Source organism: Belonocnema kinseyi, chromosome 6 (genome assembly GCF_010883055.1).
Source record: "Belonocnema kinseyi isolate 2016_QV_RU_SX_M_011 chromosome 6, B_treatae_v1, whole genome shotgun sequence".
In the NCBI taxonomy this organism is placed as follows: domain Eukaryota; kingdom Metazoa; phylum Arthropoda; class Insecta; order Hymenoptera; family Cynipidae; genus Belonocnema; species Belonocnema kinseyi.
The window spans coordinates 20,288,161-20,300,439 of NC_046662.1; the positions used below are offsets into that span (position 1 = coordinate 20,288,161).

At 24.5% G+C, this 12,279-nt stretch overlaps 1 protein-coding gene across 2 annotated transcripts in view; it reads left to right on the top strand.

Annotated features, from left to right (window-relative positions):
- Positions 1–12,279, top strand: part of LOC117174220 (DENN domain-containing protein 1A) — a 45,191-nt gene that overhangs the window by 21,807 nt on the left and 11,105 nt on the right. The window contains exons 12-13 of one of the 2 annotated variants that reach the window (XM_033363091.1): positions 3,035–3,167; positions 8,190–8,786. In XM_033363091.1, coding sequence (XP_033218982.1) covers positions 3,035–3,167; positions 8,190–8,786 — 730 coding nt within the window. The remainder of the gene's footprint in view (positions 1–3,034; positions 3,168–8,189; positions 8,787–12,279) is intronic. The other variant, XM_033363092.1, reaches the window with a different exon arrangement.

The window sequence follows — 12,279 nt, forward strand, 5'->3', positions numbered from 1 at the left end:
TTTATTTACAAAAAAAGTTCTTAGGTTCAAAAAAACATTCAGTGAACGGAAAAAGTGAGGTCGGTAATATAGGTATTTAGCTGTGTCACATGCCCTTAAACATTAAATAGTGAAGTGCGAGATCAAAGCATTAAAGAGCATAACATTTGAAAGCATTTTATTGGATTTCGAAGAATCTATTCTCAATAACTAAGGGATTTCAAATGATTTCAAAGATCGGAAAAAGTAGTTAAATAATTGAAAATATTTTTAATATATTTCAAGAACTTAAACAGATTTTGAGGATTTTAGGGTATTTTAAAAGATTACCAGAATTTTCCAAGCGCTTAAACAAATTTTAAGTTAATTAAAAATATTTCGAAGGATTTTAAATGTTTTAGGGTATTTACAAAGATTATACTTTGATATTTCAAACTTCACACGCTTTCCCATAAACCCCTCTTTTCCCCTTTTTAAATAATATCTCTTTTCTACTACTGCTTTTCAGAAATGTTCTCGCTTTAATGTTTAACAGTGCTTCTATTTGGTTGAAAAATTCAATTTTTTTTTGAACGTCAACTATTTTGTTAAAATCATCTTTTTTTGTTCAAAACTTCAACAACTTGGCTGAACCACTTTGTTAAAAATATAACTTCTAGGATGAATATTCATCTCTTTCGTTGAAAATTTAACGATTATGTTGAAAATTTATCTGTTTGGGTAAAAATTCATCTATTTGGTTCAAAATTTAATTATTATGTTGAAAATGCAACTATTTTTTTTTAACTCATCTTTTTTGGCCAGAAATTCAACTACTTGATAGAAAGTTAAATTACTTTGTTTAAAATGTATCTTTTTGCTTAAAGATTCATTTTTTAGTTAAAAATTTAACTATTTCTTGTTGAAAATTGATCCTTTTCAGTTAAAATATCAACTATTTGGTTAAAAATTTAATTATTTTATTAAAAATTCAACTATTTTGTTAAGGTCATCTTTTTTGGACAAAAATTTAATAAATTGATTAAAAGTTTAATTACTTTGTTAAAAATGTATATATTTGGTTAAAGATTCATTTTTTGGTTAAAAATTTAACTAATTCTTGTTGAAAATTGATCCTTTTTAGTTAAAATATCAACTATTTGCTTAAAAATTTAATTATTTTATTGAAAATGCAATTTTTTTTAACTAATTTTTTTGGTCAAAAATTTAATAAATTGATTAAATGTTGAATTACTTATTTAAAGATGTATCTTTTTGGTTAAAGATTCATCTTTTTGTTTAAAAGTTTAACCCTTTCTTGTTGAAAATTTATCCTTTTTAGTTAAAATATCAACTATTTGGTTCAAAATTTCATTGTTATGTTTAAAATGCAATTATTTTTTTTAACTCATCTTTTTGGGACAAAAATTAAATAAATTGATTAAAAGTTGAATTACTTTCAAAAAATGTATCTTTTAGGTTGAAGATTCACCTTTTTGGTTACAAATTTAATTATTTCTTGTTGAAAATTTATCCTTTTTAGTTAAAATATCAACTATTTGGTTAAAAATTGAATTATTTTATTGAAAATGCAACTATTCTGTTAAGGTCATCTTTTTTTGTTAAAAAATTCAACAACTTGATTGAACGTTGAACTACTTTGTTAAAAATTTATCTTTTTGGTTGAAAATTTAACGATTTCGTTGAAAATTCGTTCCTTTTTTGTTTGTTTAAGAATGGACCTTTTTTAAACTGAGAATTAAACTATTACATTTCTAGTTGAAAATTTATCTCTTATCGTCAAAAACTAATCTGTTTTTATTGAGGATTCAACTATTTTGTTTAAAATTCGTATTTTATATTGCATTTAACTGTGTTTGATTTAAGTTAAAATCTTTTCTAGTTGAAATATCAATTACACTTTTTTTATAATTTAACTTTTTTGTTCAACTAAATATTAAATATTTCATTTTTGGTTAAGGATTCAACTATTTTGTTGACAATTATTTTTCTTTGGTTGAATTTAACTGTTTTTGTTTAAAATAAAAATATTTTTTGTTGAAATATCAAGTATTACTATTTTCGTTGAGAATTCATATTTTTGGTTGAAAATTCAACTACGTTGGTAGAAAATTTTACTTTTTAGTTTAAAAATTAAACATTTATTCGAAAAAATTAAGTACTTTGTAGAAAATTACCTTTTTCTTGCAAATGTATAGTGTGGGGTGGAAAATTCTTTTATTTTGTTGAAAATGAAAACAAGTTAATTTAAAAAATTTTAGTTTAACTTTGAACCAAGTAATTGAATTTTCAAACAAAACAGATGAATTCTTCACAGAATCGTTAAATTTTCAGAAGAAAAAATTTTTTATTTTAAACCAAGCAAATTTTTCAGTCTAGAATAAAGAAAAGGAGGCAAATTATGATGTAAAAGACAACATAATTTTTATTTCTAAATTTGCGTAGTTTAAAAGATATTTAACACTTTTTTACGCTTGGAATCAACTTAAGAATATTTTATAAACGTTTGAAAATCATTCGAAGATTTAAAATGTTTTTAATCTCTTAACAATTCCTCAATATCTTTCAAACTGATTCGAATTATTCCTAAATTTCTTTTAAAATATTTCGTAATGTTGTATAATCTTTTCAAATTTTCTCTCAAATTTAAAATTATTTTTAAATCTTTTTAAATATTTTCTTCAAATAAATATAAAATAAAATAGTATTCAAAATTTTCCGAGAAAGTTAGATTTTTTGTTCGAAACCTTAAAAAATCTACATTTTCTTCTAATACAATTTTTTTTGTATCCTTTCAAAACTTCTAAATATCTCAGAAACTTATTCTGATTTTTTCTACAAGTTTTTATAGTTTTATAAGGGATATGGCTGCTGTGTCAGTTTGAAGTTAGCTTATAAAAATTTACAATTACTGTCTACATTTGCATAAATTTAATAATTAGGTCTAACAATGTATTTTAAAATTATTATTGAATCTCAAAATATATTCCTGATCGTTTATTCTGTCTCTAAATTACTTTTTCCTTTAAAAACATTTTATTTTTACATTTTTCAGTAGAAAACAGTACTCTCCTCTAAGTCCGAGTACTCCAGAAGACCAAGATTCACCTCCAGAACGACTCAATATAGATCTAATGCATGAACTTCGAAATGTGATATTCCCAAATACGCCTCCCGTAGACAGAACTGTAAGTACCCAGATAAAATTTATCGCAAATAGTAGATTAGAGGCATTGAAAACATATTGCCCCATGCATTTCCATTTTTTTTTAGAATTAAAAAACATTTTTATTTGTTTCAAACGTTTTTATGTGAGTGGTGATTGGATAACAGCTGAAATAAATCATCTTCATCATTCCACCTTTTAACTAGATCAGAATTTCAAAAATATGTTTGTTCAAACAATATTTAATAATTTATTTCCAAAAGCATCATTGTGAAATTCTTCGTTAAGAATTAATTATTAGTGTGATTTTTCTACTGCTTTTCTTGTGTCATTTAGAAGGTTTCACGAAATGAAAAGTCACTCAAAAAGGTATTTGAAATGGTTTTGCGTTTTTAGTGACTAAGCAAATCAACACTTGCTCGCATTTTGTATGTCTCCCTGTTTTCGTGCTTTTGTCCCTTTTAATCACCGTAGAATTTTATTTTCAGTAATTTTTTATATCTTACCATTTAGTTTTTGTTTTGTTATTATGCTATTTTTCACTAAATTGTTATGTACAGGGTGGCCACCCACCCGGGAGAACTGGAAATATTACATCGGGGGATTTTCCGTATTTCATAATTCGCGCGGTTTGTAAGTTTTGAATAACAGTGATTTTTATTACAGAAATCACATTTTCTAATCTTTTTTATCGTCCTGAAGATTTCTGTAGTTTAAAATACAAATATTCAAAATGTCAGGACAATTTCGCTATTAAATATTAAAAAATTTCATATTAAAACCTTAATAGTCAGTTCTGAATTTAATCATTTAGATCTAAATATAAAGCAATTTAGAATTGAAAAGCTTAAAATTGTACAATTTCAAACATTTGAATCATATTAGAGCAATCTCTTTTTGTATTTTTTGTTGTAATTTTCAATGTAATATCTTAATATTGTTAAAATTAAAAATATTTTATTGGAAAACGTCAAGCATGAATAATAATTCTAAAGGAAGATTTGAAATTGAAAATTGAGTTTACAGTAAAAAAAAAGATCCAAATTAAATTGTCTGAAATTAATACATCAGTAATTGAATAAATTTGGTAATTTTACATGGTTACAATTTTGGAATTCTAAATTTTCATGTTGAATGTTAATTTTTTTATTTTTCCTTTCATATGTTTTTTTTTTGGCAATTAAAATTGAATTGGTTAAATTTTGGAAAATATAATTAGCAATTTAAAAATTATACATTTTTAAGTGATTTAAATTTACTTCAAACAATTGAAATTTTAAAAGGTTTGAGTATTATAAAGTTATAATATCAAAATTTTGTGATATTAATTTTCTTATAGTTTTAAATAAGTTCACATTCATTAAAAGTTTAATGTTTCGGAGTAGAAATATTTTCATTTTTAATCTTTCCTATTTAAAATTACTAATGGTGTTTTATGTTTTTTTACAATAAATCAAGTAAATGTTGTATTTTATACCAATTTGTCTAATGAGCTTTAATGTTTCAGAAGCTTTGACTTTGAAAGATTCAATTTAGTTTTTAATTTAAAATTTTCCATTTGTAATCGCCTTGAATTTAAAATGATTCAAATTCAAAATTTTTCGATTTTAGTTATTTAATTTTGAACGCTTTTATTTATAAATAATACAATTATAATTTCTCCGAATTTTAAATGATCCAATTTCAAAAATTCTAATATTAAAATAATAAATTTTTAAAATTTTGATATCCTATTTTCGAAATTTTAATCTGAAATAATTTAATTTCGTGATTCTTCAATTCAAAATAAAATTTTTTAATTTTTAGAGCGTCGACTTAGAAATTATACAATTCAAGGCCTTTCTCTAATTTAATTGTATAAAATCTTTCTGTATATATGTATATTTTTTTAATTTCAGACGCTTTCAATTCAAAATTATTAATTATTAATTATTGCTGAAAAAATGTTTAAACCATAATATTTAGAAATTGGTTTATTAATGGACTTTTTAACTGTTTACTTGAATTAAAGTCAATAGAATTCTTTCAAAAAGATTTTCAAAGTATATTTTTTTCTAAACCGTCAGAAATCACGAACATTTACCGGTAGAATCGAGAGACAACAATTTAAAAAATTGTGGCTACCCTGTTACAGTTGAAAAAAGTTCCGAATGTGCATGAGTATCTTGGTCTCATAAATTAATTTTGTTTCAATTCAAATACTTATTTTTTATCCTTTTGTCAAAATTTGTTGGAGATTCAATGCTGGAATTGTGAATCTTATGTATAACTCTTCTTATTTTTCTTAAACAAATATTTTAACCACAAACCTTAAATTAATTTTGAAATATTGTAAATTTGTAAGCGAGAACAAGAAATTTTGAAAAATTCTAAAAGTTATAAATTAACCAATTTTCGTGACTTTTATAATTTCAATATTTATACAATCTCTTAGAATATATTTTTTGAGAATCAGTTTCTTCATCTCTCTAAATTATAGTTTTGAAAATACAAAAAAATTAATAGATCCTAGAGATCTAGTTCATAAGATTTGCAATTCTATCCTGAAATCCTTCGTCATTAAATTAAAATTTTAATTTACGTCCCTTAAAAAAATCCCCTTTAGCATAAATGAGACTTTTTTCAAAGAAACATTTTATCTCACTTGTGCTCTGACTTGACATCAAACTGAAAAAAGTGTCGATATAAAATTAAAGTTTGCTAAGAAGTTGACAAGTATGGTAACAATTCGACTTAATTTCTTCTAAATTTAATTAAAAACGATAATTAAGTCACGTATTTTCAGGAATCATGTTTTCAAACAAGCTGAGTTTTCTAGAAACTTGTGATTAAATGACTAACACATTAGAAATTAAACTATTCAGGGTTGCTACAGGTCAAGGGAATAATGAAAAGTCCGGGAAACTCAGGGAATTTAAAACTAGACAGGTAAAGAAAACACATGAAATCTTAATCAGATTTTCTAAACTTAAGGAACAAACATACATACAAATTCGGTTAATTAAACAAACATGTAACGATATTGTTCTTTTTTCTTCTTTTTTGTTCGTTAAAAATTCATTTTCTTGGGTTAAAAATTCTACTATTAAAAAAAAATACAAATTAAAGTTTTGTTCGAAAATTAACTTTTTTTTGAAAATTGATGTTTACGGTTTAAAAATTCAACTGTCTAATAAAAAAATCATCTTCTTGGCATGAACATTCAACATTTTGAAAGCAAGTTTTTTACTTTATTGGCTGAAAATTCTTTCTTGGTTGGTGATTCAAATTTTTTTTAATTCGTGTTTTTGATTTAAAAATTGATCTATTATGATACAAATTTCATTTTTTGGTTCAGAATGCAACTTTTTGGTTTATAATTCATCTAATTTATTGCAAATTCGTCTTTTTTTGCTTGAATTTAACTATTTTTGGTTAAAAATTAAAATATTTTTTGGTAAAAATATCAACTATTACATTTTTCGCTAAAAATTCATCTTTTTTAGTTGAAAATTTAACCACATAATTGAAGGTGGAACTATTTTGTTAAAAATGCATTTTTTTTCTTATGACTTGTCTTTTTGCTAAAAAAAGTAATCTTCTTAGTTGAAAATTCTTTTGTTTGTTTTGAAAATTTATTTTATTTGGTTGAAATTTAATTGTTGTAACTGAATATGTAAGTATTCTATTTTAAGTTGAAAATTTATTTATTTTTTAAATTAATAATTCAACTATTTGCTTGAAAATTCATGTTTTTTTTTATACAAAATTTATCTTTTTGGTAGAAAAGTAATGTCATTAGTTGAAACTAATGAGATTTTGGGTCGAAATTAATTTTTTTATTGAAAAATGAACTATTTTGTTGAAAGTTCGTTAAAAAAATTTTTACTGAAAATTCAACTATTCTGTTTTTGAATAAAAATTCGTATATTTTTAGTTGAAAATTCATGTCTTTTTTGGAATTTTTTGTTGTAAAAAAGTTATAATTTTGGTTGAAAATTTCACTATTTGGTTAAAGATTCATCATTTCAATTAAAAATTCATATTTTCAGTTGACAATGCTTTGCTTTCTTGAAATATAATTTTTTTATTATTAAAAATAGTTCGATTAACTGTATATGTAACTATTCCATTTTTGCTTGATAATTCATGTTTTTTAGTTGAAAAATAATTTATTTTTTCAAAGACTTTTTTTGTTTTGAAAATTTAACTTTATATAAACAATTTGTTGGCTTTCAAATTCAACAATTTTGTTGGAACTTAACTTTTTGAACAGAAAAATCTTTTCTTTCATGTTGAAAACTAAACTATTTTGTAAAAATACTGTTTTTTTGTGTTTAAAAAATATTTTTCTTAAACTAAGTATTCAACTATTCTATTTTTTGTTGAAAATTTGTCTTTTTTTAGTGGAAAATTCATATATTTTGCTCAAAATTGGTCTTTTTTAGTTGAAAATTGATCATTTTTGTTGAAAATTCAACCTCCTGTTTAAAAATTCATTTTGTGATTGAAGATTCATAATTTTAGTTAAATGTTCATTTATTTAGTTTCAAATTTAATTTTTTTAGTTGAAAAGTTTGTTCTTAAAAAATTGTAATTTTGGGTGTAAATTTAACGTTATTGTAGAAAATTATTTTTTGTTTAATCAAAAATTCCAAAATTTGGTTGGATATGAACTTTTTTGTTAAATATTTATATGTTTGGGTTGAAAACTAAACTATTTTGTGGAAAATTTAACATTTTGGATAATTTTTTTTTTCTTTGTTGATCTTCTTGGTGTAAGGTTGTTTTTATACCTTAAAGAAAAATTTAGAACGATCAGGGAATTTTGAAAGTGGTATTTTGTAGCAACCCTGTTATAAAATATAAATACTAATTATATGTATGCGTTAATTCTTTCTATTTTTGTTCAGTGACTAAATTGAATTTCTGTTTTATTTCGTAGATTTGTAATTTAAAACGTAACGAGAAACTCAGCTTGTTTTTCTCTTATAAAGAATAAGCTTAAAGCTAAAAAGGCAAATTTTATCCAACTAGTGAGAGAATGTCGTGCGTAACCTTTCAGTTGAAACCAGTTCGCAGTTTAGACAGCTTGAGACCTGCATGGAGTGGGCGCTTGCGGCACGGTCCTCTGCCCTATTCCCTTTCCCAAAATTCCACTGACATTCCTCCAAAACCAAAATCCATACCTGACCCACCCCATGAACTTTCATCAAATCAAATTTCCAACTTGTATTCCAATAAATTTCCTCAAAATTCGGAATCGAACTCGAGTTTGCAAAGAAGGAAAGATTTTTTAAATTCACAATTGGTGGACACATCACCACTCATTAATATTTCTCCTGATACACCAAAAACTATAGAGACTCATCATGAGTATATCAATCCCTCCAATCCTTTCGCTAATACGCAAGTTTCACAATCCAAAATAAATGGAGAGGTTTTCGGAAGCGAAAAGCAAGGGAAAATTAGTGATAAATTATTGTGTAAAGATCCTTTCGAGGCAGATTCTTTGGTAAAAAGTAGTATGCAAGATCCTTTCGATACGAGTCGAGTACTGATTCCGATGAATCCTACATTTCATTCCATGAACCATCAGCCATCCATTAATTCTCATCCATCACCTCCATTGAACACTGAACTCTGCTCGTCACCCACTAAGGTAAACACGATCACTCATTTTTTTGTTCTGTTTTGCAAAATTTTCGTTTTGTTAGTTTTTTTCTTCCACTCCTTATTTGTCGTGATGTTTTCTGTTTTTGGAAAGAATTTTTGTAGAATTTTCGCAGTTTTATACTACGTACCGCCAAGAACTGAGTGAATGATGAAATCTTCATGAAAAATGAAGCTAGTAACATTTCTTACCAGTCTTTAGGAAAGCTTATTAAATACATGTCTCATGAAGCATATTAGAGAGTAAATATTTTTAGTACGCTTGCATAATTTTTACAGGGTGGTTTCATAAAATATCCCGGTGTTTCCTGGTTTTAAATCCATCGTCTTGGTCATTTAAATTCTTCAAATCTAAATTTGAAGCACTTAAAATTTTTAATTGATATTCTTTGAACAATTTTAAACTTAAAAGTACAATATTATAAAATTTCAAACCTAAAATCTTTAAAGTTAAATTACTTAACTAACTAGCTAATTATTTAATAACTTTGAATGCAGCCATTTAAATTTGATGTTTAAAAAGTTAAACATTGTCCAAAATTTGCAATTCGAAATTGTGCAATTTTTAACTTTAAGGTAGTAAAAAATTAGGTTTCTGGAAAAAAGTGTTTTATTAAAGAAAAATCATTTTTTATGAAAAAGGTTTAAAACTTATGAAAAATAATTATTTTAACAATAGTTTTTGTAATTTAATTTCTTCTTACTGTCGCTTCTTAAACATTTCTTTTAATGGTTGAATTTGAATAAATCATGGCTATTTTTTTTAGTGAAAACATTCCGTACCACTGTGTGTTTCACATTTTTAAAATAAGTAAATAATCTTCAAATATAGTAATTTCATATAAAATTCATTTTTTAAAAATCTTTTAAATGATTTCTGCCATTAAAACATAGGTGTATTTTTTTTTTAAATCAGCCACCACATTTGAAATTTATCATTTTTAAAAAACTCTGAAATAGTAAGAAGCGATGTTAAGAAAAAATGAAGTTGCAAAAAACATTGTTAAAATAAATGTTTCTCTTGAGTTAAAACATTTTTGATTTAAGATAATGTTTTTTATTTTAAATTACATCAGAAATATTATTTTCATTCTTAAAATCATCAAAAAACAATCTTTTCAGAGATATGATTTTTGGCACAACTACCTTAAAATTTTAATTTATGACATTTTTATCTTTCTGGAAGAAAGTCGAAGTTTTCCTATTTTTGAAACGCTTTAAATTTTTAATTATTCAACACACTTAACTTAAAATTGCGCAACTTTTAAGGCTTTTCATTTTTTTTTAATTTTCTGATTCTTGAAGAGTTTAATTTCCATTCCTTGAAAATTCTTTTTTTTTCAATATTGAAGGTTGCAATTAAAATTTATCAGCCTTAAAGTTTTCCATTGACGAACGTAATACGCAACCATTTTTAATTTGAAGGGCTTAAAAAATAAAATATTCAAATTTGAACAATTGTAAATATAAAAATTGATATTATACAATTTCAAATTTAAACTTTTTTGAAGTTGAATAATCCTAATTTAAAGAAGTCGAATTTTCCACATTTTAATATGAAAATATTCGATTTTTATCGTTTTATTCGTGAATTCATTTCTTTGGTTGAAAGTTCGTTTTTTTTGGTGGAAATTTTTTTTTTTACGGAAAGCTCAACTGTTTCATTTTTGGTTGAAAATTGATCTTTGTAAGATGAGAAACCAGTTCTTTCGTTAAAAGTTTAACTATTTTGTTAAAAATTCAATTTTTATATCTGAAAGTTTAAATCTACCATTTATGATTGAGAATTAATTTTTTTATTGAAAATTTAACTTGTTTAATTGAAACTTTAACTATTTGGTTGAAAATTCATGTATCTTGTTAAAAAATTGTCCTCTTGTTTGATAATTATTATTTTTTGTTGAAAAATGAACTGTTTCAATTTTGGTGCAAAATTTATATTTTTTTAGTTAAAAATTCAACTATTCTGTGTAAGAAACAGAGAACGCAAGAAAAACTGACCATTAAACAAAATATTAATTTTGTCTTTTTAAATTGAGCGACTTACACTTTTACATTATTTTATGAATAAATGTTGAACTTTAATTATTAATTTGGATAGAAAAAAATACATTATTCATTTATCCATTTTAAATTTTCGCGGAACTTCGACTAGAACATCCAGCGCAGTGGCTAGCGCCAACTTCCGCCTCGGCTCCTCAACCGGTGTAAATCAATTTTTTATAAAAATTCATCATTGTAGAATCAATGATATCCATTTTCGGATCAGATAATAATGTTTTAAAGCCCAAGGTAAATTAATTATTTAATTTTACTCTTTACAAACAAATGATTGATTTTAAATTCAAAGGAAGGAAAACCTTTTCTTCACTAAATGTAAATTCAAAATAAATTAAACTGTTTTTTTTTTGCTATAGAATTATAATATATTGTAAAAAAGTTGATATACATATTAAATTATTTAAAATAAGCTCGCGATTAGGTATTTCAGGTTAGGTTAGGTGAGGGAAATGCAAGATGTTTGCACGCCGAGGGCCAAGCAATAATGCCACTTGTATATGATCAAACTTTATTTTTTAATCAATAACTTGAAAAAAAAAGGATTTTTGACGATATACAAAATAGATGATTTTTCATGCAGGTAGAGCAATTTTCTACCAACAAAAATTGATTATCAACAAAATTCTTAGATTTTCCACTGCAGAAATGAATTTTCAACTATAATCTAAATTTTTGAAACTGAAATCCAGTAGTTGAATTTTATAATAAAAAATTGAATTTTGAACGAGAGGCATGAATATTCAACTAAAAAAGATCAATTTTTAACCAATAAAAACGAATTGCCTAGAAAAAAGTTGAATTCTCAACGAAACAAATTATTGTAAACCAGAATGATTAGTATATATACCAAATAAGACGAATTTGTAATAAAATACGTCAATTATCAACAAAAAATGATAGATTTTTAACCAAAAATGGAATATTTACATTTTCAGTAAAAACAAAATTTCAACAAAAAAAATTGGTTCAACAAAATATTTAAATTTTCAACCAAAGAAAATAATGAATTTAATTTAAAAACGATAAATTTCCAACGACCATATACAGTGAAAATCTTCTATTGGGCTGGTTTTGGGATGGCGGTGGTTGGGAACAAATCCTATACTGTACGGCTCTTAAGGGCATGTGACACAGCTAAATACCTATATTACCGACCTCACTTTTTCAGTTCATTGAATGTTTTTTTGAACCTAAGAACTTTTTTTGCAAATAAAATATCGAGCTGAAACTTTGGAAAATGTATTAAAGTACAATAAAGTACGTGTAGGTACTGGATTTTGATAGGAACTTCACTGAAAATTATTTCATCTTCTTTCTGTACCTCGACATTTTTTGAACGTTCGAACTTTTTTTATACATAAAATATCGGTCTCAAACTTTGAAAAATGCAAGAGCCGAAAGAAAACTACGTTTAAGTACAA